The sequence below is a fragment of the Cebidichthys violaceus genome, unplaced genomic scaffold (genome assembly GCF_023349555.1).
Source record: "Cebidichthys violaceus isolate CVI_PGR_0920_01 unplaced genomic scaffold, fCebVio1.0.p SCAF_8, whole genome shotgun sequence".
Taxonomy (NCBI): Eukaryota; Metazoa; Chordata; class Actinopteri; order Perciformes; family Stichaeidae; genus Cebidichthys; species Cebidichthys violaceus.
Genome location: NW_027176964.1, coordinates 12110618 through 12131230, shown reverse-complemented (window position 1 = coordinate 12131230; position 20613 = coordinate 12110618). Strand labels below are relative to the sequence as shown.

At 41.9% G+C, this 20613-nt stretch overlaps 2 protein-coding genes across 6 annotated transcripts; one reads left to right on the top strand and one right to left on the bottom strand.

The window, feature by feature from the left end:
• Window positions 1-522: 522 nt before the first annotated feature.
• On the top strand, window positions 523-3004 carry LOC137866061 (Krueppel-like factor 2). The gene is made up of 3 exons (XM_068701715.1): window positions 523-845; window positions 1131-2040; window positions 2168-3004. Exons 1-3 carry the CDS (start codon window positions 774-776, stop codon window positions 2341-2343), a joined length of 1158 nt encoding a protein of 385 aa, XP_068557816.1. The 5' UTR covers window positions 523-773; the 3' UTR covers window positions 2344-3004.
• Window positions 3005-4192: 1188 nt separating this feature from the next.
• LOC137892582 (epidermal growth factor receptor substrate 15-like 1) lies at window positions 4193-19874 on the bottom strand. Of its 5 annotated transcripts, XM_068737845.1 has the most exons (25): window positions 19812-19850; window positions 19267-19308; window positions 19033-19122; window positions 18900-18947; window positions 18709-18804; window positions 18417-18482; window positions 18211-18336; window positions 18023-18082; window positions 17628-17894; window positions 15985-16142; window positions 15476-15641; window positions 15173-15235; window positions 13916-14001; window positions 13359-13431; window positions 12809-12970; window positions 12242-12439; window positions 11573-11737; window positions 11125-11233; window positions 10703-10842; window positions 10333-10384; window positions 8902-8987; window positions 8590-8653; window positions 7059-7195; window positions 6287-6303; window positions 4193-5937 (listed from the first exon to the last, which is right to left on the bottom strand). In XM_068737845.1, exons 1-25 carry the CDS (start codon window positions 19836-19838, stop codon window positions 5691-5693), a joined length of 2745 nt encoding a protein of 914 aa, XP_068593946.1. In that variant the 5' UTR covers window positions 19839-19850; the 3' UTR covers window positions 4193-5690. The 5 variants fall into 5 exon arrangements, with proteins under 5 accessions (XP_068593946.1, XP_068593947.1, XP_068593950.1 ...); XM_068737846.1 differs by lacking the exon at window positions 15173-15235; XM_068737849.1 differs by lacking the exon at window positions 7059-7195 and having other exon boundaries at window positions 5696-5937; window positions 19812-19874.
• Between the last annotated feature and the right edge of the window lie 739 nt (window positions 19875-20613).

The following is a 20613-nucleotide window of genomic DNA, read 5'->3' as shown; positions in this document are numbered from 1 at the left end:
AGACACGTGTATTTTGAGACTTGATAATAGACGATGCGGTCTCATGGAAAAGTACAAATATATTGTCGGATCCAATATGCTGCGTACATTTTGATGTTTTGAGATATGCTCGTGTGTTATGTTTCAAGTGATATTAAACGCTTGCGTTTTATTACAAAATATTAGTCTGTGTTTTTCCTTTCAAAGTTTTAACTCACTACTCTGAGTCGAATTATATTTTGTATTACTGTTCATCAAAAAAAGGCATATCTCGTTTGTTGTTGTGGTGATTAACGGAAGCACTGACAGTCTTTAAGTTGTTGGTGCGGCTTGGCCTCCCGCAATTTCTGGCTTGTTCTTTTAAGCATATTACGTAAGTATCTATGGTTGCTATATTGCTCGTGTTTGTAATTTGCCTACAACTTTTTTCCAATCTCCAGCTCAGGGGGCGGGTCTGTTGAGTGCCTGCGTCAGTGTGTGGGGGAGGTCCTACACTTTAAAGGCTCCTCTGCACTGCGTCCACTGTCATATGAAGCACTGAGCCCCACTGCCTGCAGGAGCCGCTTTATAAAGAGCTAATTTTACCAAACTTTACGTTGTTTCCTGAGCTCTCACAATTGGCCAGGCGCACTCGGGCTAGAGACGTATAAAGTTTGGAGGACCTCCTTCCACTTTTACACTCGTTCATGTCTTTTGGAGCGCAGCTGTGGAGAGCGACAGTGAAATAGGCGCACCAGTGCCGCTCAATCTAAACGCGACTTTGACAAGAGATATAGTTATTATTTCACCAAACGATGGCCTTATCCGGAGTGATGCTGCCGTCATTTTCGACATTCTCAAACCAAAGAGAAAAAACATGGGAAAACGTAAGTTGAAAATGATATTGTATTGTGTTTCAAAATCTGTGGATATGTTTGATTTGAATGTCACTTTGTTTGACTCGTGTTGTACTATTATCTTAGCAAACCGTTCGAAATAACTTAAATGCTTTGGGTAAAACAAGAAAACATAACATGTTTCCTTATTTTAAGTAAAGAAAACTCAGTATTTGGCTGAATTACATCTCCAGTTGGATATCAGATGCAATAGGCTATACAGTATTTTATCTCACAGAAACATCATATCTAAAAAATATCTCTTTATTCTTTCAGAGGTGGAAAGGAGACACGGACAAATTAGTCTCCGCCAGCTGCTCCATGCTTGAAATGGTACACAACCTGGACAATCACAGCAAAAGGGACGACGAGGATCTGAGTAATTACTTGGATCTGGATTTTATTCTCGCCAACACCACTGGCTCAGACAGCGCGGCGGAGTTTGTGGGCACAGCCGACCTCAGCATGTACACGACGGGGACCTCGGTGCCATCCTACGCAGCAGACGACCACCGCTCTCCGCCGCCGCCGTATGGCGCCAGCCTCATGACGGAGCTGCTCCGCTCCGACGGAAACAACAACTATGGCATTACGCGCAACCCCTGCGTTCAGGGGAGATTTTATGTCAACACGGCTCATTTCCCCCGCCAGGACATCAAAGTGGAGCCCCCCATGGACGGCTACGGCCCCGTTTTGGGCATGGTGCCCCAGAGCTGCAGCAAAATCAAGCAAGAAGGGAACGTTTCGTGCATGATGTCCTTCGAGCAGCCCCGAGTGGCCATCTCCCCGCGGGCAGCCAGCAACATGACCCCGCCTCTCAGCCCCGGCGACCAGGGAGCTTCGGACTGCCAGGCACAGCTGTGCCAGCCCATGAACTATTCACAGAAGTATCACACACCAGCGGCTTTCCCGCACCACCCTCAGGCTCCGCAGATGCAAATGCCCTACCACGCTCCGCATGCTGCCTTTGGCATGTACGATGAAGGTCTCAGCATGCAGCCAGGCGCGCACAGGGTGATGCTCACACCACCCTCCTCTCCCCTCGAGCTGCTGGAGTCCAAACCCAAGAGAGGACGGCGCACATGGCCGCGGAAGCGCACGGCGACGCACACCTGCAGCTACGCTGGCTGTGGGAAAACCTACACCAAGAGCTCACACCTGAAGGCACATCTCCGAACTCACACTGGTAAGTCTGAGCCCATATCCATCATGATAAATAAGACTATATGTGTGCGCAATTACGCACATACTTGCATAGCTCAAAACCAAATCTTCTTTTTACTAATAATATCCCATTTGTATTGTGTACGCAGGTGAGAAGCCGTATCACTGCAGCTGGGAAGGCTGTGGATGGAAATTCGCCCGCTCCGATGAGCTGACCCGTCACTTCCGCAAACACACCGGACACAGGCCCTTCCAGTGTCACCTGTGTGAACGCGCCTTCTCCAGGTCTGACCACCTGGCACTTCACATGAAGAGACACATGTGAAGGAGCCCACATAAGGACTTGGGAGGGTGTTATGTTTATTTTATTTTCTATTGTGATTCAACTGATGTATTTTTTATTTAAATTGGTGTCCAAATGACCAAAGTCTTTTTTATATGTAATATTGAATGAAAAGGTTTTAGTGGTTTTATATTCTAATAATGTAGCTGGTACTACTTTGGTTCAATAAAAGCTTTAGAAAAGCTTTGTTTGCTTTAGAACAGGCAGACCAAGAAGGGGCTGGCCCTGTATATATACTACTCTTCTTTGACAGAACTGGAACGCTGTGTTTGACACAAAAGTGCCTTTCTATGACTGTGCTACTGTAAAACTCTTAGTGATGGAACGACATGGCCACGAAACAGTACATGTTCTTATTGACAGGGGTGAAATGCACATCGTTGCCTGACATGTGCAGAGACAATGTTTTATTTAAACTGCCTCAATGTCTGAATGGCCTGAACTGCTTTATTTTATTGATCATTCCTATTTGGAGTTGCTGTTGTCTTCTCTTGTGTGAAACTCCTGGATCCAGCCCCTCTGTTCGCTATCAGGGCTTGATGTCCTGTGCATTATTTTTCACTTAAATTTATATAAATATGTACATGTTTTTTATACTGTAAAATGTATATTTATTGTAAATATTAAAAACAATGAAATTGAACATTTGACTGGGGAGCTCTTTACTTTTCATGCTGTCATTTCAGATACATCTTGTTCACACATTTAGTTCAATGAACCACATCCACCCAGTCAACAGGTTTCATACTGTGTTTACAACCAGTCTAACTAGGTGCAGCAGGCCTGCAGACCATCAGATCAGTTACACTAAATAGGTTATACATGTTGCCATCGTCTACCCACTTTAATTTTAAAACAAGGGCACTTGATTTCCACTGTGATGTTTTGCAGCTGCAAGACACAGAAGGACAGCCGCTTGTGGGCTTAGCCTATAAATACAAACACTCCATTTCCATAATTACAGAGTGAGCCGGGAGCCGTCTGGACAGAGGGGCACAGCAAACCCTCATCAGGGAGCCCTTAGACTCCCTTTCTGATGGGTAGAAATTATAGCAGGACATCAAAGGGCCTTAATACTACAATTACACAGTCACTGTGCACAGTTTTAAAGTATCCGAGTCCGTGCATATCATGTCTGCATGGTGTCAGTGAGCATTTGTCTCTCCCGCATCAAAGGCTGCATTGAGTAGATGCATCAAAGCCAGATGGCATTTTGAAAAGTAGATCAATATTTAACATTATTCTTTAAATATGTGGTCGGTGATTGACGCAATACTCCATGTGACAATTTTAAAACTTAAAAAAATGTGATAAAACACACCCTTCCCCAAAAGTGGTGTCACACAGATGTCTTATCGCTTCGGTTCATGTAGAACACAATACACACAGCCAGTGACTTCGATGTGTTGATGAACACTTTACTAGAATTTATCATGATTGAAAAGAGGAAGTAAACAGAAGGTTAAAAATATCTGCAGTGGGAGATGCAAATGCATCACTCTCATTTCACTTTTTTCCCCTCCAATATCAACACAAGATATAAACACTAACTTGTACTCATGTCGGTATAACTATGTACTGTACATTTTATCAAAGCACCAGATTAAGACCTAAGAGTAGAGTTGACCATTGCCTTCCTTCATAACACGTCTGTGCAATGCTGAGCTACTGTTCCTCGAGGCCAACTACTGTACAGTAGACAACCTCTCCAATTATTGATGATTTGTTTTTACAAAATATATAGGACCTCCTGTCGCGTGTAACTAGCTCACATCTTTCTGGTGTCGCTACAATATCTGATTTAAAAAAGGTGACACTTACCTTGTCCCAGGAATGTTAAAAATCACTTTTATTCAATTAAAAGTCATTACAGTGATTTTTTTTAATAATCACATACATACTGTTTAACATTACAATGTTGATATGTTGATAAATAAGGCGCCATCACTCATACATCAATCATACATGTCCAGTAAGGTCTGGAATATACAGTGCATACATTATGTGCCGAATAAACCTGATTAGTGTAATATAATTACAAGGATGCAATATTTTAAGTCATTTATACAAATGTCCATCAACTGGAGTAGAAGACATTAATAAAATGAGGGGAAAAAAAACAATCCACAGAAAAAAAAAGTTCCAAAGGTTGATTTGAGTGTTGAGAGAAAAGCACAAAATTGGAAGCAGATGTCCTTGAGCATCAGTGGTAGTGTGAAGCAGTAGAAAGGATCAAACCAAATGTAACAGCACCAGTATAAACAATGTAGATTTACACTACTTCCATTTTATAGAGGCTCTTAGTTGTATGGGAGGGAAAGTCGTTTGGGCGTAACAACAAGGCAACCAATGACAAACCATCTGACAAGCACAGGCTGCTGACATCAGGTGGATTTGTTCATAAGAAAGGAAGACCTCAATGATTATCGCTAGCGTCAGAATTGTTAATGCAAGAGCCGACTGATGATATAGGGCTAAACGATATTTAACCAAAGCTATGTTAGGTCTTAAATGCTTGTTAGGGATTCCTAAACATCATAGGTTTACTTTGACATGTAGATCCTGGTTAAAGGTTTGATTATATTAAAAAAAAATGTCTTCAATCCTTGTACTTTAAGGCCATAAATATTCCATACGCAGCCATAAATGGCAAGAAACACCTAAAAAACCTAAAGCATGTCATAGGTGATCACATCACAAAGCTCCAGTCCTTTAGGACAGGCTTATGTTTAAATATGGTCTTTATAGTAGTAGATAGTACATAAAACCATCATCCAACAATATTTACAGTAGATGAAGTTTCTTAAAAAAAAAAAAGAAAAATCTGAAATTGGACAAACCGATCGTAGGCCACCAGAGAAGTTAACCCATCTGGTTTGACTTTCGATACAAATTTATTTTTCTAGGTTCTATAGGATATTTAAAAAACTGTTCACACAGTGCATTGTACAAGTACTTCATACACAACAGATGCATTTCTTTTGTATATAAATAAAACAGTAAAATATTCTTTAAAAGGTTATTTTTTTTCTTGCAACAGAAAGGCTTTTGGATAAGGCAGGGTGATTAGCCATAACAAGATATGGAGCTAGATGTTGGGTTGTAGTGGAGTAGCCTGCTGGTGTGGGTTGCGTTAAATCGCTATGTTCTTGCAGGATGAAGCCGGGTTTAAATCAAGCGGCTCCGTATTGTCCTTGATTACAGTTGCCATGTAGTTTGGGAGCAATGAACCATAACTGGTTGCTAAATGTGGAGTCGTTTGACATGAGTCCAGCCACTGCTGGAGGAAACACTGGTCTCTTACACAAATTGGTACCAGGGGCTGCGAGTCATGACGGGCCAGTGTTGGTGCAGTTGTCATGAGGCTGCGGACGGAGGACCGTAAGGCGAAAGGAAGAGGTCAAAAAAGATGTGGTTGGGCACGGCCGGTCAGGCGCTGGGCATGTCGGCCCTGCTGAGAGCGATCGCCAGCTCCAGGTCCTGCTGCTCCTGGAGCCGCAGCCTCCGCAGCCTCTCCTGCTCCTCACGCTCGCTCTCCCGTTTGACCCACTCCAGCTGCTGGTTTTCACTTCCAAACTAGAGCAGAGAAGCAAACATTAGATGTGGACCAAAACAATGCAGAGAAGCATGCTGGAATGTCAACATAAATAGAGAGAAGTCACTAGGCAAAGAGCAAAACGGTGGATGCAAATTTGAAATCAAATGCTTCTTATCAGGCAGAACGTCAAAAGCTACGACAAACATAGCTGAAAGGATTCAGAGAAAAACAACTGCGAAACTACAGACGTTTAGATTTCACTTGGACGGCCAAGAAAGCAACACTAAAAGCTTCTTACACAACACAGTGACAATTACTCAGATTATGCAGTGCGGACAGGTTTTTCACATGCAGAAGGTTGACCACCACACGTTTGGACAGTCTTACCTTGATACATTCAGATCCTGCAAAAATTACAATACAGAGCTCGATAAAAAACAACAACTCAAATCCCTTTCACAGCTGTCATGCTGGCATGAGGGATAAAATGAGTTATTGTCAAGACAAATGATACAAACCCGACACAAAAACCTGCCATGCATCTTCTCTGCACTTGAGAGCATGCACAGCCGTTAGGCTATACACGATGGCAAAGAAGCGGAAGGAGGAGGACAAAGAGGCAGATTTACTCTGTTGTGCTCTCCTTTGAGGCACATCATGCTTTGACAGCAATAAAGCCTTTAGCTTGTACTTCAAGAGTTGAAAAATGCACCTCAAGTGCTACCTGACCAGGCAAGTTCACCGACTCGCTGACTAAAACTCTATAAATCTTGACTTCCTGCCAAAGGCTGAAGCCAGAGACGACAGTAAGCATGCAAAAGCCCCTTTACCCGGCCGACGGAGGCAACAATCGACTCGATGGACAGAAGTACGAGGACTGTCCAAGTCAGCCATGCAGACATTTCATTTTCTTACACACCAAGCCCTTAAAATGCTCTCAGATGTTCTATGAGTTGTTAGTCAACAGCCAATAAGCACGGAGGATTGCTTGCTAATGTCCCGGTGTAAGGTGGAGTTAACAGAACGAGGGCCAGCGACAGAGCGCTGACACCTCTGAGCCTTCAGCTCTCTAATCTGAAGGGTGAGCTCCTGAGATCAGTAGCTCATGCAGACAACGATTCTTAAACCATCAGAAAATTGCTAAGTAGACTACACTTACAGAGCCAAAATCTGCAAAAGCCAAAGGACAGTCTTTTGATGCTTTACTTGAGTGTGTCGGAACAAAAGAGTCTTTACTGTCTGCTGTGGAGCAAGCGCTCTGGAAGGGCTGCGGTGCAGTCAAACTGAGCGTACCTCCTGGAGAAGGAAGACATTCAAATGAACACAAAATCCATGTTAGACAACCCACTAAACTAGTGCCTTCACTTCAGAAGCTAATAACAGGTAGCGTCCTTGGGAAAATAAGCTCACACCTTATAGACTAATGTGCAATACTGTGTTGCTTCACTTTTCACAGGAAGCCAACAGCTTTAAGCTTGTGCCATGCAGAGTAGTCACCCTGGGGAGAGATACATTGGTTCAAAAAAAGGTGTTAACCGCATTTTTGAGTAAGGCTCACTGATGCATTGAAGCCTAACAAGAACAGTGTTGCTTTTATGGAACACATACTTGTAAAAGACTGACACACCCATGTCTACTGTAAGCTTTGATCACATTTCCTAGAATGGCATTAATATAGTGTGGCCCCGATTATTCCATATCTCGAACTTTGTGCACCAACGCCACAAAGGCTGCATCTGCAGAAACACTTCAAGGAAATAAAAGCTCCACTATCTGATAAAGATTAACGGTAGCAAATGCAGCTTTAAATAACCAAACTGCATTGTGGGCTCTTCACTTGTTCATCAATGGGGCACATCTCTGGAGCTAGCGTTGCTGGCTAACTGTGGTTACTCATCTCTACCCTTCTGTGTGCGATAAAGCAAAAGGGAACATCAACTTTCTCACGCTGTGGCTTCTGCTAAAGGAATAAGTGCAAGGTCACAGCGGAAGGGCATGTGCTGGGCATGGCCTGTGGGTAGTGTGTGACTTAACATACACAGCAAAAAAAAAAAAAAGACAAAACATGAGGCTAAATTCATTCAAAAGCCATTGAAAAGTAGCTCTCAATCTCATCTCACGATTCACAAGTTTAACTTCACACCAGCTATTTCCCCTTTATAACACTAACAACGGCTCATCCCTATGTAAAACCATAGTACTATACCTCTACCAACAGCTTTCCTGTTTACAACTTCAAAAGAAGAAACTGCTTTCTCTGCACCCTCACAGCTCAATGGGGAAGTAGTTATTTTAGAGGAAAGCAGTCAATCACAATGAGCGCTGCAAAAACATTGCTGCCACTATATTTCTGTGACAATTTGCAACCATCAAAAAGTGGTAAAGAGCGAATGAAAGTTCTGTATTTTTTTACATTAAAGTTGGATTTGACATCTGCATTTAACCCATCCTAAGCATTTAGGAGCAGTAGGAGTAGTGCTGTGAACTTGGGGTTCAGTGTGCAGCTCAAAGACACTTCGACATGCGGAAAGGAGGAGCCGGGGATCAAACCGCCAACCTTGTGATTCACATTGGCATGATGAGGTTTATTGATTTCAAAGGATTTAAACAAACATTAAATAATAAATATGAACACCACTGAATCATTGTGTGCGCACGCACACACACACACACACACACACACAGCTTACCATAGGGAGGCGCAGGCCGGTTAGGCACATTTTTCTTTGATGGGAGGACAGGGTTGTCCGACTTCTATTCACACACAAGGGAAAAGACCGGAAAAAAAAAATCGAAATGATGACTAACAGAAATGTCAGCCCAAATCTAATGCCTCTGGCTTTATACCAGAAAGACTTTATAAATGTCATAAATTAGCAGAACAAAAAATAGACATCAATCATGATGAGAGTGAAATTAACAACACAGCTTTCTACAGCTGAATGGAAAACGATGCTTTATGGTGCAACTGATTCATGACTCCAAGAGTCTCCAGAGCTTACCTTTGACATCTGACTAAAGTCAGCAAATCCACCCCCCTTGCTACCAAAAGAGTTGCTTCCGAAGGGGTCCACTGGCCCAAACGCATCTGTGACAAAAGTACATTGAAATGTATTTGGAACATTTGTTACCATTTACGGAAAAAGGGCAGAAACTACAGTGAAGTTCAGACTCAAAAATCATGCCGGCACCTTGTTTATTCTGAAAGGGCCTGCATGCTATTTTCAGAGAGGGGAATGTGGCATGACCGTTTCATTTTCCATGACATTTCGCAAAAAAACCTGGAAAGCAGAGGTTTTGTTTAACCTGACGTGTGCATCTGATCAGATAATTAAAGGCGTCAGTTGGGGCACCAGAACCAGAACTGTGCCCGGGTTGTTTTGAAGCTCAGTGGTATGCCGCTTAATGATAAAAACAGCAAACTGCAGATGGTTACAGTGAAAAAACAAAATATTGTAATAGAATATGTTTGTTGTGAGTGTGCAACCACAAGAGACCCCATTCATGTGAAGGAGGCAGTGTGTTTTTTTTACGCACAGTAACTCAGCTCAGGTCTACAGTTGCCTCTGTGTTCTTCTGAAGGTGTGTAGCATGGCAGAGCATCGACCAGAGTTAGCCACTAACTTAAAACAACTTCCGTACCGAATGAGGCAAAGCAGTTCAATAGCAGCAGATATAAAGACAGGACAGAGGCAGTAGAGAACTGGTTAAAGGAGTGGCAGTGTATTCTAGTAGAGAAGGACCAGCAGTCACAGAGTTTCTGTTATGCTTGGCTCCTGCAAGCCTCCTGTTTTTCCAGGGTAGGGGGGAGTATTTTTAGTTGGCCGGTAGTTAAATGCGTAGGTACTCGACTAAAAATAGCCCTAAACCACAGGAAAAATTTAAGCCACAGTGAGTAAAAATTGTTTGCCCCCGATGCACCCCAAAAATAAAATCTAAATCCAACACGTCACCCAGAATGGCAAAGAATGAGTCTTTGAGACTTGTTTTTAACAACTTAAATGTTCAGATGTCAGTTAATAGAGTTCAGTGTCTCATTCTGGGAAATCTGCACTTATATAGTACAGAGATGACTACGCATTTGTGCTTTTATTTGACAAAATGACAATAAGCCAATGTACAGTACGGTTAACTACAGGGCCATCACCTTCCTTACTGCAATAAGATAGAGGAAAACCTACATCTTCAAAACGACTGACAAGAACAAATAAAAGCATTGAATCTCTACCAACCTGTCTTAATTTAGTAAGTATGGACTACAATATAGCAAACTGGAAGAACAATGAAAGCTAAACTGAGAAACTTTAAGACGGCAAGAAGTCCAGAATCAATTACATGTTTTGGCACAAACAAATGCAAATCTTTACATTTACAGCTGAGAAGAGTAAAATCTCTCTCTATGCTCTGATCGATGCTTGAGACCAGCAACGTACCTGGTTTTGGGCTGTGTGATGTGAAAGGGTCCCCACTGCTGAGGGCACTTGGCTGAAAAAAACAAATAAGCAAAGCACAAGTACAGTAAGTAAGCTATTCAAAGGATCTCCATTAAAATACTTACACAATGACAATGGCAGCACATCCACCAGAAATCCATCTTTGTGGTACTGGTTTGCTTTTCCGGTACAATAGTGAAAGACATGTCAGAGCTTGTTTCTAACAGCTGAAGCATATCATTTAACATTGAACAGGAAATTTCATTTTGAACTTTTTGACAAAAGAGCATTGGTTTTCTCACATTGCATATAAAAGAACCATGATCAACAAACATCATTTGAGTGGTAAAAAGAAGGTGGTGTTTGATACCTTGAGCGGGGGAGTGGGCTTTCTACTGAAGGGCTCTGAGGATCCAAACAGGTTTGACTTGTCGGTTTTCTTAAAAAAATCTTCAGGTGAGGTGCCTTTGAAGGGGTCGCTTTCTCTGAAAGGATCTCCTCCAAACGGATCTAGAAAAAGGAAAAGACAGTGAGAAAAGAGCAGCTGGCTGTGGACTTCAATCATCTTCAGCCTCTAAAGAAGAAGTATTCATTGATGTTTTCCACAGCATGAAACTTGTGAAACTCCACAACTCGGCATCTATAATGCAAGTACATTTCAGGTATTTTGTGGAAATGCTTAATCACAGGAACACATTAAATCAAATTAAAGCCGTCAGAGCAGGGAACAACCATGACCCTTTCATAAATACAGGAGAAAATAATAAAAGAGATATCAGAAGGTATTCAGACCTTGGAAAGGGTCGGACTTGAAGGGGTCCTCTGTCTGGAAGGGGTCTGCTGCAGGCTCCTTAGCACTGCTGTTGTTGAACATGGCAATCTTTGACTTGAAAGAGCCATCCTGATGAATGAATTCAGGAAAAAAAAAAAAAGAGTCAAGACTTGACTGTTGACACACAATTCAGCAAAACACTGATAAGTTTTTAGTCGTCACTATGTTACAGCATATATAGCATAGGGCAAGGAAATATAGCAACTAAAAACTTTTGGGACTACAACACTGGGAAACAAAAAAGGTTCCATGAGTATATTTGCATTCCTCTGACATCCGAGTGGTCGTGAAACAGGCACATTGGTGATATGAAAAGTGCTCCTCATGAGGACGAAAGGCAAATTAAGTTCCTGACTTCTAGGATAAATCCTTGAGGTGAAAAGTAGGATGTATTTGCGATCTCCTCACCGCACTTCTGAAACCTCCGTTCTCTCTTTCTGCAAACCCTTCGCTCAAGTCCGGCAGGTTGCTTAAGTTTCCTCCGTTGATGTCGCTCAAAGCGCTGTTGTACTGCTCAATGGTCTTGGTCACTTCCTTTTGGCTATCCTGGATCAGCGACAGCTTACTGCGAGCCTATAAACACATACAAGTTTAATCCATAAAACACAATAATTGGATTTCCTTTACTGTTTTAAAAAGGTGTCAACACTGGCGATGTCCCACCTGGCAGAAATGGATAAGCCACTATGATTTAACTTATTTATTTTTCCCATTATTACTTGAATGGGATTCATTTTGCAGAAGTCCAATCTGTCATGGCTTTACCTTCACTAACTAAAAAAAACAATAAGAACAATAAAAATGCCTCAAATGTCAAGTCTTTGGCATTAGTTGATCACAACTAAAATACTGTAGCACGAAGGTCATTAAAGTAAAAGTAATCTTTGTGAGATTGCTGCGTTATAAAAACCATCGCCAGCAACACAAAACAAGTCTAAATTCCACAGATAGTGCATAAACACACAAACCTCTCTACCCCCACAGGAAAGTCAGTATTATGATTGGACATCCACAGCTTATTGGCCATAAGTGGCAGAACATCCTTATGTAACCTGTAGTTACTCTGCCTGCACTGACCTGGTTGATCTCTTCCTGAGTGGTTTTGAGAGACTTAGTGATGCTGTCCAGCTGGACCCGACCAGAGAGCAGACTCTGCTCAAGAAGGGCCTCCTCATCCTGCAGCCGGCTCAGGTCCGTCTTGGTTCGGCTCATTTCTTCCTCCTGGCTCTGGAGGTCGTTCTCCTGAGAGCGGATCTGGCTCTGCAGGGATGAAATCTGGAGGGTGAAAGCAGAAGAATGGGTAATCGGTATCATATTTGTCGCCTCATCAGTTGTGTGACAGTTGAATAGCTGTAAATCCAAGGTTCTGATTTAAATCAGACTTAAGTTTCGTATGAGGACAGATCGAAAAAAAAAAAAAAAAAAAAAGGTCGGCTTAACAGAAAGATGGTAGTCCAACATAAAGGTTTTTTTTACTTAATTGTCCTCAGAAGAACCAGGAAATGCAATGCTTTACCTCCTAATATGCATGTAATTTCCTCCAATCACAACCAGAAGACAACTGCATGTATATTACCATGTCACAAGAGGCACAAGAACAAAAATATAACAGCATTTCCTGCTTTAATAAGTCGAGGCTCTAACCATATGCGACTCTTCCTGGCACTTCTGCTTGACGTCATTGAGCATTCCCTCCAGCTTGGAGCGCTGCTGGTCCATCTCCTCCAGACGCTCCTGGGCATCCTGCTTCTGCGAATCCAGGTCCTGCAGGCTGCTGCTCTCCCTGTCCAATCCATTCTGCATGTCCTGAGGATCCAACACACACACACACACACACACACACACACACACACACACACACACACACACACACACACACACACACACACACACACACACTACAGTATCTACCAGTAACTAATACACACATCATAGTGATTACATTTACCATCTTTTTGAGCGGTCAACCCTTAAAAAAGAAATCAAATGGATTCATAAGTTTGCTTTGTTTACAGATTTGTACTTACACTATACTACACTACACTATGTATTTTCAGACAGCCAACTTTTATCCGAGCCCCTGAACTTTGCATTGTTGACTCTAAGATGTACTTTTAGTTACTCGTCATTTACTATTTCACTGATATTTTACCCTTCAACAAACAACTTGAAAATGATTTTGGCTCAGCCTTACCTGAACTTCACTATTTTGTTGTCTGATGGTTTCCTCCTTCTCTCTGATCTCTTGCTCCAGAATGAATTTCTCTCTGTAGGTAGACGACATGGGAGAAGAGGAAGTAACAAATGGTGTTAGTACTTCCTCACAAAGCCTATGTGGGCAAAACTTAAAAAGACAAAACTGTGTAAATTTGGAATTGGGACATTTGAAAACAATTTTGGTGTCTTTTTAACATCCTTGACTGATGGTGTTACCCACTTAACAAGGTGATGAGTGGCCAACCATTTTTTGTAAATCATAAGTAAATTGCATGAGCAACAGCAACGGTTTGATCAGTATTCTGAGTCCACTTGATGATGAAGGCTCTGACTGTCAAATATTCACTGAAAGGCTCCATGGCTCCACAGTCGATGATAAGAGCCCCTGGTTAAATAAAAGTTAACATTACTTGATAAAAAAATATATCTAAGAGTTGAAGAGCTTTGAACCTGAACATCACTTCACTACAACCTACCCTCCTTTTTCTCAGAGGAAGAGGAACAAAGCTATCCTCCTGCTACTGAGGGGCTCACCTCTGCAGCTGAGCTATTTCCTGGCTGAGGTCATCCAGCTCTTTGATACCCGTCAGGTCGGCCGATCCCGTGGAGCTGCTGCTGTCCTGAGGCGAGACGCAAAGGCGAACCAGTGAGAGAGAGGAGGAAAGTTGGGTAAGAAAGAACGACGGATGAAAATTATTGTGTCAGAAGGTGAGAACAAAGACGACAAGAGTGACGACGGAAGATAGGACAAGGAAAATGGACGCAAAAAAGAGGGGACAAGAGGGAGTATGCAAAAAAAATAGGGAAATGGGACAAAAAGAAGGAGCGCAGAGGGGACATGAATGGTACGCAGAGTGAGGGGGGGGGGGTTCCCTGGCGATACGTCCAACCAAACAAAAGACACAGGAAGGAAATACAAAAACCTCACACAGCTTTTTTGGGGGGGTGGGGGGTGTTAGTACTTCCAGACAATACATGAATGAGGAGAAATGCACGCAGACAAGAGAATACAAAAGACCCTCAGTGTCCCAGAATCCTCTCCTCTTGGTTTAGACATACGCTACACTTTAAGCTTTTGCCCCTATTAAGAACCTTTTCACAGTTTTATGTAAAAAGGGAACCATGTAATTGTGTGATCTGTGTAAAACAGCTGTTTGTTTGTAATGATAGTACTTGTGTAAGTGCTCTTGTTTAATCGATTTTACTCCATTTATGATATCAATATGTTCCTGATGGACACAAAGGAGCCGCTTCTTTAATACCAAAAGTTCAACTACAGTTACTTATTGGTTGTTCTTGTAGTCAGATATGACCCTACACACTTTATCCCAAATGTTTGTTCATGTGTCCATTAACAATAACTGTAAGAATTTGTCCTTTTTTTCTTTCTTTGATGTTTCTTTAAAGATGCAATACCTCTTCAATGTCCTGGATATTCTATTTTTGTAAACAACTAGTAAAGTAAGTGACACTACTTATTTTACATACATTATTAAGTAACTATACTCCAGCTGGACGTTCGTTGACATTGGTTGCTTTGAACACCAATGATGATGAAACTGCAGCAGGTGGCAGTGCTCAAATTCGGGGGAAATCCAAGACATGACAGATATATAAGAATAAACTAGATCTAATAAATTCTGTGTTTTCCGTTTATTGGGAAGACAATTTGGGGAAACTAATACGGTAATATGAGGAACATGGTCCCGTCTGTACCTAGTGCTTCAGACTGAGAGAGAGAATATAACAGAACAAGAGCGCCACCTTGTGAAACAAAGCTCAACTACTCACTCTGCGCATATTAGCTAGTGCAGCAAGTTCAGGCCTCGCAGCTGACATAAGCCCCGCATAAATCTGTTAAGACAGGACAGAAGAGAGCTCAAAAAAGCAAAAGCATAAAAAAAAAACCAGTTTCACAAGGCAAGGCTGAAAAGCCAGAAAGCTGAGGCCAGCATTTAAAATGAATATAGTAGCAGGAAAACACAAGATTCTTAAGGTACAGATGCAAGAAAGAAGTAGCTTTGGAAGAGTTTCAATAAATAGGGCAGTTAAAAGATGAAGCAGTGGTTGCTGTGGGATGAAGTCAGGACTCACAGGGCCCGCTGCTGAAGCTGCAGTCCTTTCTGATGGGGGAATCATGTCTGGGGTTAGAGTGGAAGGAGGGTCTACGCCTTTAGTGACCTTCTGCTGGATCAGGTACATGGCCAGAGAGAACTGCTCACGGTTCAGCTTGCCCGTCTGTTTAGTGTCAGCGAGTCCCCTGCAGAAAGGAGAGACTTCACTCAAAAGATAAGATACTGTATTCTTCCTGAGAAAAGATACCAAACATCTCCTGATAACAATGTCCTGTGAGCTCACCTTCATCCAAAGGTCTGTTTCCAATGCCTTGTTATAGCACACTTTTAAAAAAAATGCCTTTCTTATATTGCACCTATCTTCTGGGGCAGTTGTAAGGATTCAAACTGTCCACCAGGTGGAGCTATAGAGTTAAACTGTGAGACTAGCTTCACATAGGTATGGATGATTTAGTGTGTTGTGAAAGAAGGAAAAACCTCTAAACTAAATAACAACTAAATATGATCTAATCTGAGCCATGTTCTCACCATATCTGTGCCAGCATAGTCTGGGAGAGACTGGACTGCATGAAAATCTCTATGACCTCAGTTCCATTAACGAGGCCGTCACTGTCGTCGTCTGTTTTCTTGAAGATGTCATCATATCGCTCCCTGTCAGCCACCGGTACCACCCAGTTCACCACTGGCTGGAATGAACAAAAGACAACATTTATGGGATTTTAACTGAGGGAGACAACATCTGCTAAAACTTCAGGAACAATTGTTTGTTTATGTTAAATAACAGGTGGTATTTGTGTATTATACTGGTTAAAAAAGTAAAAATGAACTCTACTGTAAGTCTTGCCAAACATACTGGATGAAAATGTACTTTACCAACCGTCTACCACAAATGGCATGATGATTTGTCACTGAACTACCATATGTAATCAAACTAAAAGGTGAAACAATCATCATGTAAAATACAAGTTTAAATTCAAGCTAGTGTAGCCAATGCAAGTGATACATATTGTACACAGTACATATATGTAAGAAGATTGCACTCTAAGCAATCTGGTATGCACACTAATTCTTTGCCTTGGGTAAGAAATCTGAGGAAAAGGCAATTCAACAGACAAGGAGAAAAGAACATGAATGAGAAGTGGCAGAACAGGAACAGGGCGACAACAAGCGTCATGGCAGTCAGGTGATCATGGTATAAGTGTGGACAGAGTCTCGCTTCTTTTCCCTTTCAAGGAAACCTGTTACTCCAAAACAATCTCTGCAGCTATTACAAGGTAGTGAGGAACACATTGGCCTGTGGACAATGCTCAAAACAATGTGGCAAAACCAGTTCAGCTATTAGCAACAGAAAAGAATCAATAATTGAAATGCTGGGTTTAAGGCTCTTCCCTTGTGACACTTACTTAGAGAGGGTGGAGGAAACCTAAATGTACTGAAGAGGATTGAATGTGTTTTTCATCTTATACTATTTGAAAATAACTAGTCACATTTAGAAAGTGACATCCTAATGCATCCCAAGATTACCCTGGACTGGACTACATGACGCTGCACTCAAGCAATAGATGAAGCAACACATTCAGGGAGGCAGCTGTGTGAAACTACCAAGATAGCATCCTGAGAGCCCCGTTTCCTTCAAGAGGGAAGAAACAAGACTTGAGGTGACAACTGTTCTTCTAGAGGGAATATACAGTATTTCTTAATGGAGAAAGAAGGGCTGGGCGCCAACGCAAAATAACATTCATCAACTTTAGGTGTATTTAAGTACATGACAAAATGTGATCATATCATGTTATAATTTCACAAAATGCTGCTGTATAAATGAATTATCAAAGTGTAAATTGTTAATAAAACCAAATATTTGTATTATACATGAATGGAGAGTTGTTTAAAGCAATAAAGAAAAGTCGATCATTGTTATGCAGTATATCGTTGATCTTTCAAACCTTTGGGATGTATAGCAATGTAGGATATGTGTTCCTAATAATATTGTGATAATCATTTTAACCATATTGCCCAGCTTTAGGAAAGAGCACCCCCCCCCCCCCCACACACACACACACACACACACACACACACACACACACACACACACACACACACACACACACAGACCAATCAACGCAGTGATGAGGTCGCTACACCTCGGGAGAAACGCAAGTGAGGCGACGTACCGGTGAGCTGGATTTAAAGGAGTGTTTTGGAGAGAGGTGTACAGTACTGGTGCTGAAGGGAGAAGCGTTGCTCAGAGGAGGAGTGCTTCGCGGGGACTCTTTGAGAGGAGCCGGGCCAGCCGCAAACCCTGACAGAGCAGGCAGCACAGCCACAGCACCGGGCATCGCGCCTGCTGACTTCTTCTTTTTAGAAGGGGGGATGAGGGAAGTGGGTAAGGCAGTTGGGACAGGCTCCTTTTCCATGGCACGATACACAAGATGCATTGCCTACAAAATGGGAAATCAGATCATTTATTAATATACAAAAAAAAAGAAGAAAATCTTCATTGAAAATATCCACAGAATTACTCTGGAGAAACAGTAAAACTTTAAGTAAACAAAAGAAACCAGCTCACCACTGTGAATTCTTCTTTGTCCAACTGTCCATCTTTGTCCACATCACTTAGGTCCCAAATCTACAGACACATTATGTAAATGCAAAAATGAGCACGCTTTAGTTTCTTTGAATTGTTAACTTTGAAAGACTGCAATAGGGTTGTGCGTTACATCACTCCGACAAAAAAAAAAGAAAATGTAAACTCACCTTTCCTAACGCATCCAGAGGTAGCTTGGAGTTTATTAAAACTGGCCTGACTTTATCACCCGAGAGGAGACCGTTTACGGGGCACAGGCTCTCAAAAATGGCCTCAAACTTCCCTTTTTCATCAGGCTGGGAAAGAAAAGAAATCACAAGTTTAGGTGACAAGCTTAATTCTCTCAGGAATGTTCTTGACAAATGTATCAACTCACCCTAATTGCCCACTGTAAATCAGGTCCCGTCGTTGAAACACTTAATAATGGGCTGTTAGTGTCTTTCTGTAAGAAATGACGTGAGAATAAGATACAAACAAGCAGAGCAGGCAAACAGTAACATATAAATACAGTTAGTGATGCAATTTACCCTTACAATATCATGTTCTGAGACATTCAAAATCCATTCATTTCTCACATGACCAATAAAAGTAGCTTTTCCCTGCTCAGTGTGTTCCATACCCAATCATTGGATAATGTGATTGTCAGTAGAGTCTTACGAAAGACTTACAAATTTGGGTGCAGCTAAGTGTTGGTTGAGATTGTTAAGGCTGATATCATTTCCACTCTGTGCTGAGGCCACAAGTCTCACAGCAATGAAGAAACCCTACGAAAGAGGAAGAAATACAAGTCAAATCTGGTGTTTTATGCACACATCAGCATCACCGATCACAGCAAAATCAAAGAGGAATGCAGGTGTACCCGTCTATCCAAATAGCCTTTTCTTTCTGAATCTGCCAAATCCCAAATCTAAAATAAAGACACAAAAAAAACTGTTTAGATGCTATTGTTTACATTTCTATTATGTGTACATGCAGGCGATTTTGTGACCCACCTTCCCCAATGTACTGTCTGACAGCCCTGACTTCTTAAGGAACTGAGCCGCATCTCCAGCCGATATTCTCCCTGTGTTTCCTGGATCCAGCTACAAAGAACAAATAAAGAAATACTAAGTGGACACAACAGACATCACTGTATTCATCAATCGATTTCATATGACAGATCACATTCAGCTGAATGAAAACTAGAAGCTCTGAAGTAGAAACCAAAGCAGTGACCCCGATCGTACCTGTCTGTAGTAGCTCTCATAGGCTGGGTTCCCACTTGACAACTGGAGAAGCAGACAGAAGAGAAATATAACACATAATTAAGTTGTTTAGAAGCTTCAAAACATAGTTCTAACGTTGGCAGACTGTAGCTACATCATGCAGGTGTCCGTAAGAGGTGAATGTAGATAAACACAGCTTTGATCGCTAACGTTAGCTGACTAACTAACGTTCAAGGTTTGTTCAGTTTTAGCTACTAGTTAGCCACGTTTTATCTTGATCAGCACCACCCTCGACCAAAACGTTTTTACTTTCCTAGCGATAGCAACGTGAACGTTAGCTTCCCTATTCGATTAAAACGTACAGGAACTCTGCTATCCTTACTTAACCTAGCTAACCGTGTTAACTTAGTTGACAACGAAAGGTTGCTAATACGGTTCCACGGGACAATATTCACCACAGATTATAAAGTAGTAATGTGGTTAGGCTACACAGCGACTGTCACTGTCACTTGATAATGATCAATAAGTACATTTGACACTTTTCTTGAGCTATTGAGAGTTGTTACCTGACTGAGAGTCATGAGCGCCGCCATATTTCCTGGTGTCTCGGGAGTGCGCAACCGCCCCTTAACCGAGCGGGCACGAGCGGCGACAGACCGTAGGGGCCCTGGTTCCGGTGAACCGTCTCGGTCACTACACTAGTGACAATGGCAGAACTATGAACCGCTATGAACGCACCACCTACTAACGCTGAGACGGATTACAGATGGGAAACATAGATTGTCCCTTTCATAAACTCACACCATGTGACCAAACAAAGTTGATAAGGTAGATTTAAAGGTAGTACACTTCTATCGCCCATCCCGTAATGCCTTGGCCTTTCATAACAGATTTTTGTTGTTTTGATACAATAAATAACGCAGAAAAGACATATGTACACCCTACGGTCCACTGTGTGTGGTGACTAATATTGCAATTTTGTGTAGGAATACGCACCCCTGTATCATAACATAAGCCGTTTTACCAAATAGTGAGGCTCTGCTTTGTCCAGAGTCCATGTGTCCAATTCAAATTGTGATATTGTAATATATTATTTTGTTGATATTTTGCTGATATGGTCCATATTCCTAAATAAAGTTGTGTTTAATCACATTTCCACAAATAATGTGTTAAACCTGGAGTTGGGAGTGTTTCAGCAGCAGGAGTACTGGTTGGTTTCTGTGGCTCTTGGCAAAATATGATGTACTTGCCATCTGCTGTTTGCTTTGAGGCAACACAACACATATACAGGTCGAGGAGAGCGCGAGGAATATGTGGGTCACGTCTACATTTTGCTCCAGGGCCCCTTAGAGGATAAGTCTGGCCCAG

Excerpts from the sequence above, each read along its gene's own strand:
- LOC137866061 (XM_068701715.1), top strand. The coding sequence starts at position 774 with ATGGCCTTATCCGGAGTGATGCTGCCGTCATTTTCGACATTCTCAAAC. Across the intron at positions 846-1,130 it reads GAGAAAAAACATGGGAAAAC|AGGTGGAAAGGAGACACGGA; the intron begins GTAAGTTGAAAA and ends TTATTCTTTCAG. Across the intron at positions 2,041-2,167 it reads ACATCTCCGAACTCACACTG|GTGAGAAGCCGTATCACTGC; the intron begins GTAAGTCTGAGC and ends TTGTGTACGCAG.
- LOC137892582 (XM_068737845.1), bottom strand. The coding sequence starts at position 19,838 with ATGGCGGCGCTCATGACTCTCAGTCAG. Across the intron at positions 18,083-18,210 it reads CTCTGGATGCGTTAGGAAAG|ATTTGGGACCTAAGTGATGT; the intron begins GTGAGTTTACAT and ends ATGTGTCTGTAG. Across the intron at positions 17,895-18,022 it reads ACAAAGAAGAATTCACAGTG|GCAATGCATCTTGTGTATCG; the intron begins GTGAGCTGGTTT and ends CCCATTTTGTAG.